Source organism: Sinocyclocheilus anshuiensis, unplaced genomic scaffold (genome assembly GCF_001515605.1).
Source record: "Sinocyclocheilus anshuiensis isolate Anshui unplaced genomic scaffold, SAMN03320099.WGS_v1.1 scaffold403, whole genome shotgun sequence".
NCBI classification, from domain to species: domain Eukaryota; kingdom Metazoa; phylum Chordata; class Actinopteri; order Cypriniformes; family Cyprinidae; genus Sinocyclocheilus; species Sinocyclocheilus anshuiensis.
This window is the reverse complement of record NW_015552553.1, coordinates 135,969-155,302: the sequence shown is the minus strand read 5'-3', so window position 1 is coordinate 155,302 and position 19,334 is coordinate 135,969. Positions and strand designations below refer to the sequence as shown.

At 37.6% G+C, this 19,334-nt stretch overlaps 1 protein-coding gene across 1 annotated transcript in view; it reads left to right on the top strand.

Moving 5' to 3' along the window:
• Window positions 1–18,761: 18,761 nt before the first annotated feature.
• LOC107664509 (protein spinster homolog 2-like) overlaps window positions 18,762–19,334 on the top strand; it is a 42,275-nt gene continuing 41,702 nt past the window's right edge. Inside the window, exon 1 of the mRNA XM_016455095.1 lies at window positions 18,762–19,215. Within this exon, the coding sequence (XP_016310581.1) occupies window positions 18,984–19,215 (232 nt within the window). The 5' untranslated portion in view covers window positions 18,762–18,983. The remainder of the gene's footprint in view (window positions 19,216–19,334) is intronic.

The following is a 19,334-nucleotide window of genomic DNA, read 5'->3' as shown; positions in this document are numbered from 1 at the left end:
ATCCAGGAGCCGGGATTCGAACTCGGGACACCCGCAGCGCAACGGCGCTATAGCCTACGTCGGTGTGCTGCACACAGGGCCTTCGGCGCCAACCTAAATGCTTTTTGTAATTATATTTAGTTAATGAGTAAGCATGCTTTTACTACAATTAATAGAAAATCAAGAGAAGGTCAGGACCTCTAAGGTGGGACAAGCCAAAATCTCCAATTGATCAATTTAAAACTAGCTTCTTTTTATGCGAGGTGAATGTAATGTTAAAAAATAGTTTATCAAACGTATCTAATAGGTGTCAGACCAAAAAAACTAAATAAAAAAAAATATTGCATTTGCGCCAACAGTCACCAAAGTGCATGATGTGCCATTACTGTTGAACCTGTGGTAATTGTCTTGGTGGTCCTAAGAGATCCTAAGGCTCATTAGCCCACCTGATGAAGGTAATTAAAAATCTATTGCAGGTATTAGCCAAGTCCTGTAGTGTGTGTTAAGCAGTATAATATGAGCTAGCTGTACACTTATCACGTATTCTTCTATCAATACAGTCCAGAAAGTACATTTATTGATTATTGCTTTAATGGAGCTGAATAACTGTTGCTGATATTTAATAAGATGCATGAGCCTTAGCACTTGCTGTCCCTGGTTAGGAAATAATTCGGTCAATCCTTTTTATGTCACAGTGTGTGCATCTGTGTATTTGATGCCTGTAAGACACACTGCCTGTTTTGAAACAGGGAACTGTCAGTCATCCAGCTAAACCCAGTGTCAGTGTCATTACACATGAGCTCACATACAAACAAGCCCTAACACCCCCAAACCCTCACACACATATCATATAAACCATAAAACGTATAAAAATAATGCAGATACCCGAACACAGACCTCCAAACATAAACTGAGCCGCTTGCTTCAGATAGGCAGTCATTTTGTCATCACTTATACAAATAGACCTGGGACAAACTCCATTCAAAGCTCATTCCCAGGGTTTAAAATTAGTCGTGAGCTTAATAGATGTCAAGATATTCTTGTAACGGTGCTGTTTGGCAGTATTGAATGGACAGATAATATTGTTTTCCATTTATGTAACCAGTAGTCCAGTGCACACCCTTTCAAATACTTTCCTCATAACACTGAACTTAAACTCAGAGTGCTATTGACCGCAGAAGGTCAAGGTAATTCATTTAAAGCCATTGTCGCTCGTTTGTTTGCCTTTAGCTAAAATCCATTTCCTCTAGCCTGTTTTGTTCTTCTCATCCGCACTTTCTTGTTTTTCTGACCTTGCGGTCAGAATTTGTAAGGCTTTTTTAGCGACAATCTTCATACTTCAGCTTGAATAAGGAGGTAGGCTACATGCCTAACCACACTGAGAAAACATAGACACACGCACATAGACACAAACGTACCTGAAAAACATTCCATTCGGGTAATAGTTTGACCCGCAATTAGGACACAATAGGTATTGTCTGCCCTCCCTTTATCTGAGCAGTTGTGTGTTTCCCCTGATCGCGTGCTGAACCTGGCAGGAAGCTGTCACAATGCCTAATAAATTTACAGGGCGATCAATGAGAAGCGTTACGTTGAGCCAAGAGGAGAGAGAGAGAAAGCATACAGGTATAGCATTTCATAACCATGCACATGAGGCATGCAGTTTAAACATGCACAAACAGACTCATACTTTCATAAACAGTAAATTATTGATGCGCTTTGATTTATCTGGCATCCGAACAATACAAAAGAACAAAGCGCCTTACAGTAACTCTTTGGGTGAACTTGAGATGGGTTATATTTTCCTGTGTAATTTGTTCTGCTGTTTATTCAAATGCCCTTAGCTTTTGCGTATGTTGAATTATGATGATGCTATGGCCTTCATAACTTTACAATGCTGTAATTATTGTTGAATTGCATTTTGCTGTGTTGCTCTACAGGATCATGCTGGGTCATACTGGTGTTGGGGAATAACTAGCTAAAATTAACACTAGGACTCTCTATTCTATTTCTATTTTATCTACTTGTTTTCTTTTTATTTATTTATTTAAAAAACTTGACATTCTAACACTTACACTCTATTCTATTTCTATTCTAACTGCTTGTTTTTTTTTATTTAAAAAATGACCCTCTAACACTAGGGTTCTCTATTCTTTTTCTATTCTTTTGACATGTTTTCTTCTTATTAAAAAACATTTGACCCTGTAACTCTAGCGTTTTCCATTCTTTTTCTGTTCTATCTACTTGTTTTCTTTTTATTTATTATAAAAAAAACTTGCTACATGTACTGCGTTAGACTAACCACAGCACTTACATACTATTGCTCTTTTGTTGGCTTTGATTGCTTCTATTGTCCTCATTTATAAGTCAGCCAAATGACTACATGTAAATGTAAATTAGTGACATTTTTTAGTAAACTTTTCTACTATTCCATTAATCAGCTACTTTTTCCAACGAGTGGTGGTGTAGCACGACCAAAAGTTATGTTGCTGTTTTAAATGTCTAAGCTGAGGGAATAAAACTCGCTCATCTTATGTTGTCTCTTCTCTCTCGCTTTCTTTATCTCTTAGCATTATCAAGAAGGATTCATTCTAGTGAATTGCCGCGTACTTAATGGTCCGCTCTCTCATTTGTAGCATTGTAAAATTCAAGTCAACTCGTATGCATCGATGGAAAATTCAGATTGATTCTAGTGAATCGGTTCGTTCAGACAGTTACGCAAGTTTGAAGCTATACTGTGTCTAGCTCTATAGGCCCCAGATGGCACAAGATGAAAGACTTGTTATCAGTGTCTCTCGTGTCGGGGAGGAAGAGGCCACTCCCTGTCTTATCACTCTCGACCGGAGGGGTCCGTGACATCACAGAGGTCCCTACATGCATTTGATTACTAATGTGTCTTCATAAAATTGACTCATCGCACTGTCCTCTCTGTTCAGAGCAGAGGACATGGATGGAGTTATGCCAATACTAATTTCAGTATCTATTTTTATAACCTGTGTAAATCGTTCAGGCCACACACATGGGCTGACACACAAGAAAAGTTTGTATTTCCTTGACACATGCAATAAAAAACAAGCATCACACAGATTCAAATGGTCAACATGACATGAAAACCGACCCATACTTTTTTGTGGTCATGTTTGAGTGATTCATTGGCGCAATGATGCCTTGGATTTGAAGTTGTACTATATAGACATATGAATAGTCCAGTCAGTGTAATACATTCAGTGTTTTGTAGTGAGCTATTTGTTACCTCTGCTGCATGCATGTATTAGTTTCACTTCAGCTACTCTAGGGTCTGTTGTTAATGTGTTGATTGGGTTGATTACTGTCTGCTAATGAACTGCAGATCTCTAATACTCCTGCCAGGATTCACTGAAGAGCGCTGCTCTGAGATCAGCCCTCAGCATATGGATTCCTATTAGCACTGCAATGAAGCAGCTTAGAAAACTGTTCTCAGAACGAAGGGTTGTTCCTGTTTACTTTATTGATTGCTTTGACAAAACATGCAAATGGCAATCGTTACATCCCAGCTTTTTTGGGATACTGTTTAATTACATATGTGTATAAACAGCTTGGAAGTAAATACAATACAGTACAAAGGTTGGCAGAAAAATTATACATGGAAATATCTATGAAATATATCTTAATTTATTATTAAAAAAACATAAAAATTAGTGCTGTCAAATCAATTAATCGTGATTAATCACATCCAAAATATAAACATAATATATGTGTGTGTACTTTGTATATGTACACTGTAAAAAATGACCGTGAATTTAACGGTAAAAGACTGTAAAAATGCTACAGTAAAAACCTGTTAAAACCTAAAACGTTGCTACCATATTTTTTACGGTAAAATTCCGGCAACCACAGCTGTCGTTTTTTTACCGTAAATTTTACAGTGTATATATAAATACACACACATTCATGTATATATTTAAGAAATATATATAATATATATTTATATTTATATACATGTATGTGTATTTACATATACATATAAATATAAATATACACAGTACAAACATATATTATGCAAACACAAACTTTTATTTTGGATGCAATTAATCATGATTAATCGATTTGACAGCACTAATAAAAATTGGCCAACAATTGGTAAGTTTACCGACACAAAACATGCTTAATTTTGATACAGACTTCACTGAAAATAATGATAACCTGTAGTTCAATAAGTGAGTCAGGTGTTGATTCTGTAAGCGCTCTGATCGACTGACTTCAGTGAAGAATTCATCAGCCCTGTTACTAATCATTAAATAACCTGCTCAAAAGAGTAATTTGTTTGACATTTAGACATCATTGGTTGATCTGTATGTTTTTGATTCACTGAAAATAACCAGATCATAATGATTCATTTGTTTGTGAATCAGACGTGTGTTTGAGTCATTTAATCTTCATTCGGACTATACTGATGGTGTTTGTTTTTGCATACTGTTCCTGTCTTCATGATGATGTCTCAGTAGAAGTTCGTTTCCTGACCACATTTTATTGGATTGCATTCAATAACAACTGCAAATTCACATCCACAACTATGAAAAGGGTCAAATGTGATTCCTTTAAGCATCGTTGAAAGGCGGTAATGGAAACATTAGAAACAATAATTGTTTGCCTCAAAACCTGCCAACCTCCAACCCAACCATTTCTTAAGATCTACTAAATGATCGGTAGGATACGACTGATACATTTAATTATCGAACAACTACAACGTGAGTGCTACAAACTCATTTATAGCCTATTTTCATTTTGTGAACGCTGCATCTCGTCATTTTGTTTAAACTGTCAGTCTTTAGTTTTTCAAATGCCAGTCTTTATATCGCCCCACATTTAGCTCAGAGCACATTAAAAAAGCTAAAACCCAAAAGAATGAGACCAAAACTGAGGTCAGGTTCTTAATCACAAAGTGTAGGCCTATCTGTGGTGTGTGCTCTGCCATGTATTTAGCATTCCTGCATGCAAGTTGCTTTTCTGCGTTCCTCTTCTTTTTCCCTGTGTGTTTCTGCCACCATCCAGAAAGCAAACACATAAATGCAGGAGGGTAATTACAAAGGACTCAGCGACTAAAAATATTGAACACAACTGCACTGCAAAGAGATGCACTGAGATCAGATTACACTGGGCCCCCATTCCATAACTAACTGCATTGCCGAAGTGTGCACTACAGAGGCTGAAATACACAATAACTTGAAAAGTTTACTATATATCACACTGAAATAGTTTTATGCTGAACTAAGTCACTGACTCAATTTGTTTCAATTTCTAAATCAGTATCTGCAGTCTTTGTCACACAGATGGGACTTGCACTCACACACATTGCCGGCATGTGTGCATCTAGAAATATCCTTTCCCAAACACACACAAAGCACTCCCTGTGCGCACACACACTTTCATTACAGCCTTATCGATCATGCCCTTCTTGTTCGTCCAAGGGATTATGACTTCAAATAGCACCCCTCAGTGCCTCTACTAGGCACCATGAAACAAAAAACTGTGGGAATAAAGTATGAGGAGACAGACAGGGAATATAAAGGACTGCTTGTCGCAATATGGATTCCATAGGTTATTGGCCTCTGTGAATCTATCTATCTATCTATCTATCTATCTATGGTTCATTGAAATCTGGAGGCAGACAACAGAATTCAGCACACAGGCTGTGAGTGTGATTGTGGCGGTGAGCAGGGTTAGAGGAGGACAGTCACAGCGTCTCTGTCTGCAAACGCAGGCTGAAGCAGTCTGGAAAGAATGGGTCCCTTTACCAAAGTGTTATAAAAAAAAAAAATCATACTGACCCCAAACTTCTGAATAGATGTATATGTGCGTGTGTGAATCTTTACATTTTTATGCAGTTGTGTATGAGTGTGTCCATGTTTGCTTTGACCATGAATGTGTTTTATGTGAGTATCCTGCTGTTTTGTGATCCATGTTGGTGGTTTGACGTTCTTGCCTATTGTGCCCCCTTGATGTGGTCACACTTTCATCCTAAAACAGCAGGGATGAGGGGGTCGAAGGTCACTGAGGTCAGCAGTGACATGGTCTTTACCTTCCCACACGTCTCCTTGGCTCCAAAAACAATAACAAAAATGCATGTGTGCATAAGTGTGTGTCCTTTGTCTGAAGCTTGCAAATGACATGACCGTATATGTTTGCTCTATATATTTCAGCTATAAAGGTGGAAATAGCTGCAGCTACTCAACAGACTTCAAACATGCTCATGCTTATTTTATAGACAGAAAAGACAGAAGCATTGTCAGTTTGATTACGGGATAGGTAGGCCAACAATGAAAATTATTTACTTACCCTCATGTTGTTTCCAAATTTGTATGAAAAAAACTATTATTTATTAATTTTTTTTCAAAATATGACATTTTGAAAAATTTCAATTTTTTATTTATTTATGAGTTTTTTTTTTTTGTAACACTTTATTTTAAGGACCTATTCTCGCTATTAACTTCTTGCTTATTAGCATGCATATTACTAGCATATTGGCAGTTTATTATTATTTATAAACCACATATTAATGCCTTATTCTGCATGACCATATTTTAGATCCCTTAATCCTAGCCCATACCTAAACGTAACAACTACCTTACTAACTATTAAAGGTCCCATATTGTCAAAACTGAAATTTCCTGGCTTTTTTCACAATAACTGAGGTCTATGGGCTATTTAACTATCATATAAGTTTCAAAACAGTCAGTCCACAGTAAAATGCACACAGCCTGCATAAAGTAGCTGTGATTTTTCACGAACCGTTGTGACTTCCATAAAAAGTTGACGTCAGAACTACTCAGTCACCACCTTCAGTCACCACCCCAAGCACTGCCCACAGTCCCACTCTCCTTTTGCCAAACCCCCAGACAACATCGCGTCCATGCCATTGCTGAGCAACAACAACACGGAAACATGTCGAAAAGGTTAACTTTAACCACGAAACCAGATCGGCCGACCTGTAACATTACACTCTCACTCAAAGGATGGACGATCTGACAGGATTGTTACTATGAGATGGATCACATCTAACGTGTATAGTAAAGACAAACTCACCATGTCAATCTAGTCATGATGAAGATGTATATACATTTCAATTTCAGCAGGCAACTATTTTTACAGCTACATTATTGTTCCAGCCACAATTAATCACAACCATGTATATACAATTACAAATGATTATATATAAATCGTCAGTTTGTTGTTTTACACACATGCACACAGACATTGGGGCGTGAACTCCAAAAGTGGGCAGAACCTCCAAAATGGGGCGGGGTCTCCTCGCGCAAAGACTTTCACCATTGGCCCTGGCTCCAGCCAATTGTTATTGACAGGGGGAAAAATTGCGCATGCGTGTCATGTGCCTGTCTGTCAATGGGCGGAAGCCACGCCCTATTTTGGAGCTCCCACCCCGTTTTGGAGATCGCCGGTCTGCAGTTATACCCTTCTCAAAATATGTGACCTTTAATAAGCAGCAAATTAAGTGTTTACTGAGGGAAAAGTCATAGTTAATAGTTTAATAGTGAATATGTATTCCCTATTCTAAAGTGTTACTCTTTTTTTGTCAAATGAAAGTCAATGTGGTCCAATGCTGTTTGAAAAGATAAAACCTTGTACATATTTGGAACTACACAAGGATGAGTAAATGCTGACATAATTTTAATTTTTGCATGAACTAACCCTTGAAAAGAGATCAGGGCAAAGAAAGCAAAAGAGACAAAGGGACCTCGCATATTCAATCCACATCACACTGACGCTGTGACGTCTACAGCCAAAAGTTCTATTTTAATTTGCCACTCTGCGTCCTTGTGGTCTGAAAATGACCAGGCTGGCCGGAATATTGTATTCAGTCACTTATCTGTGTGACCGCGTTCATCTGTATGGTCAATAGCAAGAATAACTCTCCACAATGTGACGATGTAGTGGGAATGAAAAACAGCTTGGGGTTTCTTGGGTTTACGTGTCCTGGAGTCACTCAGAATGACAAACAGGAAGCGGTTGAGCATGGAGCTACAGCAACAAGGAGTCAACTCGTTGAACATCAGCTGCCTTGGTAATGATACAATCTAGTGTACAATCTAGTGTACAGTTATAGAACCAGCCAGACAGATGATAATCCAGAGATGATTGGGACTTAATATGTGTTTCTTTTTCCTTGTATTTGGTTGTTGCTCTTATGCTCTTATGTTTATGTATTTCTTGTAATGTGTAAAAATGAATAATATCAGTTTTACTGTTTTTAGCTGATTTTTTTTTCTTTTTTTTGATAGAGTGATTTGTTTTGGTGAATTGTATTAAATCCAGTTAGAGTCAATATGATCTCGATTTAACCCATTTGTTTTAATCTAATACTAGGCTATACAAACTGTGATGAAACGTGGGCTTCAGCTTTGTAGAACAGAATTTCAGTAGGGTGTCGTGGCAAGTACTAAATAAATTGGCTAATGAGACTGTATTTCCATCAAGTTGGAATGAGCTCTTAGCGACTGGCTTTGAAAGGGATGTTCTCAATCTCTTCAAATTGGAATTCATGGAATGCTTTCCCCCAGAGCAGGTGCTTCCTGAAACCTCAGCCAACGCATGTGCTCCTAATTGAAGATCATCTGCGGGACAGTAAACTCAAGACTCTATATAAAGAGAGAATTAAAAAAATATCTTTAAACAATTATCAGTTGTAAGAATGTTATCAGAACTGCTAAAACACTGTTAATTGTAATAAAATTTTATTTTCCCACAAGTGAGCTTTACCAACTAAAACGTGGTAGATGGAACACACCAGGGGCCTCATTATCAAGTTCATACATGGATGTGTTTAAAAGGAGACCCAATTTATCATTCAAAACACATTGTTGCCGGAGAAATGATAACGTATTATCTGCCATACAGCTCTGTGGCTCCACCACACAGGAAGGAAGGCATCAATAGGACGGCCAACTAGGCAAAGAATGTCCACAGAGACAGTATGGAGCCAGAAAGACATGCTTTAAAGTATCTGTTTATTAATTCAATAGAGGTAACCATTTTTGTTTTTTGAGTGCCAAAAAAACATCTCATCTCCCAGAAGGACAGCAAAAAAGGACATCACAACGTAACAACACTTAACCTATTAAACGGCTCTTTGAAATACTTGATTTTGATTGGTTAATTGTGGCATTTACTTGTGGCTTGTCATGGCAATGCTGTCCTTAATCAGTTCAGATGCCATATTGAATTTAACACAGATGAAAACAAGGCTGTGAAGGATAGACTTTGTATTCTTTGTAGAGGACTTTAGTATCAATATTACATATAATAATAATGTTGCAGCATTCATTTGTTTCTCGTCCAGTTGTTTTGTATTTTGTAATGGATTATTTGTTTCTCAATGGAAGCTTAAAAATAATACAGGCAAAATAATATTTCAGGACAACATATTTATTTAGAATCCAATAACAAGTGAGCCTAGAATACTTGGTTTGTTGAAACTTAACTCAGCAGTTAACTAAAAGGAACATATTCAGGAAAGTCAATAGAATTATCTACCGCTGTGTCTTGGATGGTTTCATAATGCAAAACAGCTAACAATAAAGCAAGTTGGGGAATAAATAAATGTTTAATGGGTAAGAAAGAGGGAACATAGGCGAAAACAACCAAAGAGATAAAACAGACTAGGAAAACTAGATACTTTTCTGTGAACTTGAGTTTGATCTGTCAACACAGAACCAGAATGAAAATAATAAACAGAACCAGATCGAGTAGAGGAGGAAAACATGGCCAACGAGAGAAAAAGATACAGAGAGAGAAGATCAAACAAATAAACATGACATGGTGAATAAGTAATACTAATACTTAAAAAAACAAAAGAGAATTGTATATGAGGGGGCTAGATCACATGGTCATAGAATAAAAGCTTTTAGTCTTTGGATTTAAGTAAACACATTCTGCCTTCACTGGTGTGACCTATTCCTTTTATTTCCCTTTTCTGTTAATCAGTCTCTCTCTCGCTCTCTCTCTCCCTGGTTTTATGCACAGGCCCTTTTAGCTGAGTCAGAGGCCATTCACCACTTGGGTCCACAATGCCCTGTGACAGCTAAAAAGCCTGTAGTCTCCAGTCTGCCAGAATCCTCTTATTCACTTCATTGGTGTGACCCTGTCGCTCCCGCCACTCTCTCCATGGCTACAGTCACCAACAAGCATCATCAGCCACAGCTTTGCACAACTCGAACCAGCATTACAGAAGAGTACTAACTATTAACTTTCATCTATTCCATGTTAAAAATACAGTGCTTTCAAATGAAGTGGATTAAAGAACCTGCTCTGACATTATTCTTTATATGACTGATCTACCAAAGGCCAAATCTCTGTGTTGGAAAAAATGAAACATGAGGTTTATTAATTGCTATCAGGAGCCCAGTTATCTTCTCACAGCAGTAATTGTGCAATTTAACTTAATGGGGAGAACATTTATCTAATTTCCTTTGAGGCTAATTTGAATCTTATACTAATACTTGTATTAATACTTCACAAGTTAAACTTTTTCCTTTTTTCCTTTTGTCACTATAAATGACCAGAGGCCCTTTTTATGATTTTGGGAGACTTTACTGCTTCAAGTTCTCAACTACAGATTTTTTACAGCTGATACTAATAATGTTATTGCTGCTATACTGGTAAATCGGTAACACTTTATTATAGGGACCAAATCTCACTATTAAAGGTGCTGTATGTAGGATTGACACCGAGTGGTTGAACTAGGTATTGCAATCCAAACTCAAAATATTGGAGACGGTTTTTTTCACCCGGCCCCTCCTCCTCAGACTTGACGCACACGCAGGTTGCCAGATTAACGACACCAACAGGAACGTGGAGCGTATTTGACAATGAATGAAATGATATACGCTGTTTCCCGCCAACTGGCAACCCGGGGTGCCGAAATGCATTTGGGTAAACTGGCAGTGGGCGGGTTTCACAAACCAGAACAGAGACCTGACATTCCGGCCAGGAACGCACATTTTCAAAGGAGAATAACTGACTGTAGCGTTGTTTTTATGTTAACTTAGCATGTTTCTTAAATGTCTGCAAACATATTATGGTATTTTTATGCTTTAGTAGAGTGTAAACTCAAGACTCTATATAAAGAGAGAATTAAAAAAATATCTTTAAACAATTATCAGTTGTAAGAATGTTATCAGAACTGCTAAAACACTGTTAATTGTAATAAAATTTTATTTTCCCACAAGTGAGCTTTACCAACTAAAACGTGGTAGATGGAACACACCAGGGGCCTCATTATCAAGTTCATACATGGATGTGTTTAAAAGGAGACCCAATTTATCATTCAAAACACATTGTTGCCGGAGAAATGATAACGTATTATCTGCCATACAGCTCTGTGGCTCCACCACACAGGAAGGAAGGCATCAATAGGACGGCCAACTAGGCAAAGAATGTCCACAGAGACAGTATGGAGCCAGAAAGACATGCTTTAAAGTATCTGTTTATTAATTCAATAGAGGTAACCATTTTTGTTTTTTGAGTGCCAAAAAAACATCTCATCTCCCAGAAGGACAGCAAAAAAGGACATCACAACGTAACAACACTTAACCTATTAAACGGCTCTTTGAAATACTTGATTTTGATTGGTTAATTGTGGCATTTACTTGTGGCTTGTCATGGCAATGCTGTCCTTAATCAGTTCAGATGCCATATTGAATTTAACACAGATGAAAACAAGGCTGTGAAGGATAGACTTTGTATTCTTTGTAGAGGACTTTAGTATCAATATTACATATAATAATAATGTTGCAGCATTCATTTGTTTCTCGTCCAGTTGTTTTGTATTTTGTAATGGATTATTTGTTTCTCAATGGAAGCTTAAAAATAATACAGGCAAAATAATATTTCAGGACAACATATTTATTTAGAATCCAATAACAAGTGAGCCTAGAATACTTGGTTTGTTGAAACTTAACTCAGCAGTTAACTAAAAGGAACATATTCAGGAAAGTCAATAGAATTATCTACCGCTGTGTCTTGGATGGTTTCATAATGCAAAACAGCTAACAATAAAGCAAGTTGGGGAATAAATAAATGTTTAATGGGTAAGAAAGAGGGAACATAGGCGAAAACAACCAAAGAGATAAAACAGACTAGGAAAACTAGATACTTTTCTGTGAACTTGAGTTTGATCTGTCAACACAGAACCAGAATGAAAATAATAAACAGAACCAGATCGAGTAGAGGAGGAAAACATGGCCAACGAGAGAAAAAGATACAGAGAGAGAAGATCAAACAAATAAACATGACATGGTGAATAAGTAATACTAATACTTAAAAAAACAAAAGAGAATTGTATATGAGGGGGCTAGATCACATGGTCATAGAATAAAAGCTTTTAGTCTTTGGATTTAAGTAAACACATTCTGCCTTCACTGGTGTGACCTATTCCTTTTATTTCCCTTTTCTGTTAATCAGTCTCTCTCTCGCTCTCTCTCTCCCTGGTTTTATGCACAGGCCCTTTTAGCTGAGTCAGAGGCCATTCACCACTTGGGTCCACAATGCCCTGTGACAGCTAAAAAGCCTGTAGTCTCCAGTCTGCCAGAATCCTCTTATTCACTTCATTGGTGTGACCCTGTCGCTCCCGCCACTCTCTCCATGGCTACAGTCACCAACAAGCATCATCAGCCACAGCTTTGCACAACTCGAACCAGCATTACAGAAGAGTACTAACTATTAACTTTCATCTATTCCATGTTAAAAATACAGTGCTTTCAAATGAAGTGGATTAAAGAACCTGCTCTGACATTATTCTTTATATGACTGATCTACCAAAGGCCAAATCTCTGTGTTGGAAAAAATGAAACATGAGGTTTATTAATTGCTATCAGGAGCCCAGTTATCTTCTCACAGCAGTAATTGTGCAATTTAACTTAATGGGGAGAACATTTATCTAATTTCCTTTGAGGCTAATTTGAATCTTATACTAATACTTGTATTAATACTTCACAAGTTAAACTTTTTCCTTTTTTCCTTTTGTCACTATAAATGACCAGAGGCCCTTTTTATGATTTTGGGAGACTTTACTGCTTCAAGTTCTCAACTACAGATTTTTTACAGCTGATACTAATAATGTTATTGCTGCTATACTGGTAAATCGGTAACACTTTATTATAGGGACCAAATCTCACTATTAAAGGTGCTGTATGTAGGATTGACACCGAGTGGTTGAACTAGGTATTGCAATCCAAACTCAAAATATTGGAGACGGTTTTTTTCACCCGGCCCCTCCTCCTCAGACTTGACGCACACGCAGGTTGCCAGATTAACGACACCAACAGGAACGTGGAGCGTATTTGACAATGAATGAAATGATATACGCTGTTTCCCGCCAACTGGCAACCCGGGGTGCCGAAATGCATTTGGGTAAACTGGCAGTGGGCGGGTTTCACAAACCAGAACAGAGACCTGACATTCCGGCCAGGAACGCACATTTTCAAAGGAGAATAACTGACTGTAGCGTTGTTTTTATGTTAACTTAGCATGTTTCTTAAATGTCTGCAAACATATTATGGTATTTTTATGCTTTAGTAGAGTCAAAAACTTACATACAGCACCTTTAACTAGTTGCTTATTAGCATGCCTATATTATCATATTGGCTGTTTATTAGTACTTAAAAAGCACATATTCTGCATGTGCATATTCTACATCCCTAATCCTACTCAATACCTAAACTTAACAACTAGCTTACGAACTATTAATAAGCAGCAAATTAGGAGTTTATTGAGGAAAAAGTCGTAGTTAATGGTTTGTTAATTGCGGGAAAATAAAGTGTGACTGTGAAATCTAACAGCCCTTTATGCAGACGTGAAAGCACCAGATCCACAACCTAAATTCAGGGAGGTTTGATTGTATACACTTCCTGTACAATGACACATAGCATTCTGTGGTTCTGGCAGATGTAGATATACACCATCAAAACCACAATCTGGCTTTGTGCCATTTTGCAATTTTTTGATGATTGCTGTGAGGAGCATATCACATTTAACATACTGATACAAGCATAAAACAATCATTTGATTCACTTTGACCAACTGGAATATTCTGGGACTCCTATTAACCTTCGTTAACGTAAACCAAGTCTGTGACCAATACAAATTATGCCCTGGCTGTAATTCCATGAGGAACAGATCAATATAAATTTTCAGTTTTCAGTATGCTATGAATAGTTCTTTAAAAGCCATTTTGAAAACCATAATTTCGTATCTGTCATTGTCATTTTTTTATGACAGAAGTGGTGAAGCATTGCCTTTATTTTTGTTCCAGGACACCCAGTTTTATTAAGAATTTTCCACACATTTGTTGTAGTTTGCATTTAATTGACTGAAATATAATGGTGACCATATGTGTTTATTTGAGCAATATAAATTCATTCACTGTGGTGACAGGAAGTTGGCTGTACACCTGTAATCTTTATTCCGTTTTGAATTTTGTATACATGTTGTTTTATAAATTCTGAATGATAATAGCAATTTAATGTTTTTAAAATATTCAAATAATTTGCTTACCCACTATTTAAATGGCCATTGCCGTACATTACAACCCTAAACGCATGTCCTCTACAGTGCACAGATGTGTAATCCTCTGAAAAAAAAAAAGGGGGAAAAAAGATTAGAAATAGTTATATGCTTTTTTGAAGTGTAAACACATAAAGATTTTGCTTTGAGATGAATGCATTACAGGGTTGTTTTGCCCATTACGGTGCTTTTCATAACCAAATTTCAATATTCAAATACAGTCAAAAAGCTTTGTTTCTACAGTTACACAAGGAATCTTTATTCAGTAATGTTTGTTTAGGGGGGTTACATTTACACAGTGACCGGAGTGCATTCTTTTACATTAATGAAAACTATTGTTTTGACCTCACCGCTCTCTCTCCACATCTTCTCAATCAGTCCTTCTTGCTTGGTTTCTAACAGCTTTCCTACAACATAGACCAGCAGGTCATAACACTTCCCCATCTGTCTCTCTTAGTCCCACTCTTTCAGTGTCCTCCTCTTTCTCCATGTCACCATGCCTCCACATTCTCTCTATTTTCATTTATTCATTTATTTATTTTTACTTTCTGACGGCTTGCCAACGCACTGTTATTTAATGTATCACTCTTAAGTGCTCTTGCTTAATATTCTATTCTACTCCACAATCAGTTTTTCTTCTCTCTTTTTATCTTTCTCCCTCTGCAGTTGATCATACCATTGCATGCAGCAGCTGCTATCACGCTTGTTCTGTTTGTTCCTGTGTTATGGAAACTCAAACTAAACAGCTGAAGTGTGATCTCCTCAGTCTGATGAGACTGATACTCACTCCATCCTCAAGCATACTATAATATGCAAAACCTAGAGAAAAAAGTGGGTTCATTACTTTCAAAAGTCTGCCTAACAAGACTTTGTTTGTCTCTGTTTTGATTAAATCAGTCTACAACAGCTTGCTTCTATCATCTTTATTTAAAAACACTGATTCGGTGAAATATTTAGTGCATTATGAAATAAATGTCTGTTTTTAAAGTGTCTTCAAGCGTGCACACACTTTTCTCTGTACTTTGATCCATAAGTCAGAAGTTCAGCTGCTTAACAGTGAGGAATGTGAAGGAAGATAAATTATATTGTGGAAGTCAAACAGGACTAGCCCCTTTCCCCTTCCATCTCATAGTGCTTATCACGTCATTATTTGAGGGACAGGAGTTACGGAGGCTTCCTTTAGTGATAGTAAATGATATGAACCACAAAAACAGGGTACAAATGCACATTCCTACACAAATACCTATTATTTTCCTCTGATTGTGTGTTTCTGTAATTTATCAGTTTAAGCACACATACTGATACCGATAGCCTATGCAGAGAAGAACCAAGCCAACCAAAAGGAATTCAGGATTTGTGGATGACAATCTTTAGGTATTGGTTTGTTTTAGTTGTTTGTGATCCAACCTTTGCTAGGGAGCAGCTGATATACAGCAGGAGACAGATAAAGATGCTTGGTTCCTTATTGCACAGCCTGTGACCAGTAAATAGGATGTGAGATTTGCTGGCATGCAGATCACTCAGGAAGGTTACTGAAGACCACAAGGTCATTTAAACTGTAGGCAGTGTACTGATTAGATACTGACTCTGCGTTACACTGCACTCTTAAAAATAAAAGTTCCAAAAGGGTGTTTTTGCAGTGACACCATAGAAGAACCATATTTGGTTCCCCAAAGAACCTTTCAGTGAACAGTTCCTAAAAGAAGCTTTTTGAAGAACATTTTAAAAATCTAAAGAACCTTTTTTGACTATAAAGAAACTTTTCTGCATTTGAAAGGTTCCATGAATGTTCAAGGTTCTTCATAGAACCATTGATGCTAATAAAGAACCTTTATTTTTAAGAGTGTGCACTAAGAAATTATCACAAGCATCGAAATATTACTAAAAAAAAAAACGTAAAAACTATTGTGTCTGTGGACATGAATAATTATGCTCGCATCAATCAACCTTTCGGTAGTATTATTTATTTTTCTGTTGCTTTTGATGCTTTGATTTTGTTGTCACATTTTGTAACATATGTTTTGTGTTAAGATGTTTAAAGCGCTCCCTATTTTATAGGAATGAATTAATTAATTAGCAAGTCTTTTTAAAACGTTTTCAGAAAATATTTTGCTTACCTTTACTTTCTAATTTTTCATGTTGAAAAGCACTCAAGTGGCAGGGCAGAAAAAGCATCATAAGCTACCATTAACCCGTTTAGTTTGATTTGTTCTGACAAGTAGCTAAGAATTGAGATGAAGGGGAAAATAACAAACGGATGACTTTCCTCTTTTCCGACAATAATTTGTCTAGCATCTTTCAGCCTTCTCTCGCGAGGATAACCCGCGCACTTCCTAAAAGACTTTTCTGCACTCGAGAAAACTCTTAGGCTAACTACAGTAAAATCCCCCTCACTTTTGACATTTCCCAGAGGACATTCAGAGTCTTGTGAAAACTGTTTATTTTAAAGATAGTCATTGTAACAGAGGTCAGACACGTTTGCTGTCTGTCCTCCAGAGTTTCGCAATGTATTAAGAGTTTCGCGCTGTCAAATACAAATGATTATCGCTTTAATAAAAGGAGGGGAAAACTAAGATGTACTTGATGTGATTTGATCTAATCTTCGCTAATTGATGGGTTTCGGTGAAAAGCGGACAAAAAGATGAGCCAAAAAAGAGATCAATCGTATCCTTAATTATTAAATCCAACACATATTAAGGAAACAGACTAAATAAAACGATTAACAGTAACCGTATGTTTACCATAATCAAATAGGGCTACTATCCAACCACAAACCGTAATGTCCGATTCATGTTTCCCAGTAAATAATTAGCAAAATATTAATCAGTAAATGCATTGAGGTTTTATAAGTCAGAGGTAAAACGGTGTTAATTCTGTAATTCTGTGCGGCTGCAGATAGAGATAATGAGCTGTCCAGAGTGCTGAAGACCACGTATCGCTTTCAGATGAGGCGCCTACTTCGTCTTACTATTCACGTTAAACCACGCAACTCTCTTTCACACGAATTACTAAAATATTGTATCCTAAATACGTTGAATCACAGTGTAATCAAGCACTGTAGCACTGTGGGATTTGACAGAGGTAGCCTAACTTCAATACACTCATCAACTAAAGGGTATTTCTGTATGTTTTGTATTGCAAACATTTGAAAGAAGCAATTTCACGTGTAGGCTACGATCCAGGTACTTTTTCAGTCTTCAGTGATGTCATATGAATAGTTAGTTTCATATCATTAACGTCGGCATCACTATTCTCATTTTGATATACCTAGGCTATCTAAGACACCGAAGCGTACAGTATGCTACTATAATTATTTTATGTATATAGCCTACAATAATCACAAACTATACAATGAATTAGCATATACATCTCACGTGCTAAACGTGTTTAATGTACATCTACAATAAAGTGATAAAATATTACGGTAATTATTTTGCCTATGTAGCCTAGGCTATATTTGGTTACACTTTACTTGAAGGGGTGTGCATAAGACTGACATGACACCTTCATAATCATGACATGACACCTACATAATCATGACATGACACATGTCATGAATATGAACACTTAATGACAGTTGTCATAAACATGCATAAAACCTCCTTCATATTCATGACATGTGTCATGTCAGTCTTATGCACACCCCTTCAAGTAAAGTGTTACCCTATATTTTAATACTGATCCTTAATACTGATCGAAATGTCCTCTAGCGGCGTTCTGCTGCTATGGTTACCCTCCTCAGGCAAACAACATTTCTCTATTTGGCGACAGGTGAAAATGTGAGAGTTTCTGCTTACTGAAATAAATGTATTTGTGAACAATTATAAAATTGAACCTATTTAATGCACTTTTTACATTTGTTCTGCCATCCCTTGGGGGGCTTAAAGCTTAGTAGAGAGGGTCAGACCCCCCAAAAGCCCCCGTCGCACCCCGTCTCGAGTCTAAAGAAATGACCATTAACCGCTTCCAAGCGTAATATTTTCCCACGGCTCTCAAGTTTTTTTTTCATATACACCTTAATGAAAAGAGGATATTCCACGTCATTTACTCTTTTACATCAGAAAAAAAGAGAAAACAACAGAGACAAAGCAACTGGGTGCGCTCTGTCACTACTAACTTTCGGTGGCATTCCCTTCTTTCACACGAGCATTCCGTGAACACGAGCGCCTTCCTTTGCTCAGTGAGGGGCGGGGCTTAACGCGCAACCACGCCTCCCTCGAACAACACACTACAGAGTGAGAGAAAAGCGCTTCCGAGCGCTCAATCCTGTCACTGTACAGACATGAACCGAGCTCAGCGAGCAATAATCACATCAATGATTTGTATTCTTCGCGATTAACACTTGATTTTTCTTTATCGCTCAAAGGTGCAACACTTTTCCGTCCCAACCGACCTGTCTCCGTTCAGAAATCGTTCAATCGTTTGCGCTGGATCTGTCGTGCCAGAAGATGTGTGTGGAAAGCGATGGATGTGAAATCGAGGGGTGCAGCAGTTCGGATGAGGTGCACACGCTGTCTGGAAGCATGAGTCCGGCTCTTAAATCCAGTCCAGACCTGCATCCCTGCAAACCTGGGCAGAAATTCCGTGCCGCATTACTCCGATGCCGGTCTCCACTCGTTGCCGCCGGGATTCTGAGTTTTGGAAATGTGCTCAATTACATGGACAGATACACCGTAGCAGGTAAGACCAGTATTTTCTTGGCGTATGGACGTTCGCTTTACTATCTGCCTCAGGAGAGCGAAAACCGCGCTAGTCATCATTTGTATTGTTTAATGTTTCACTTACAGAGAGGTTTCAGG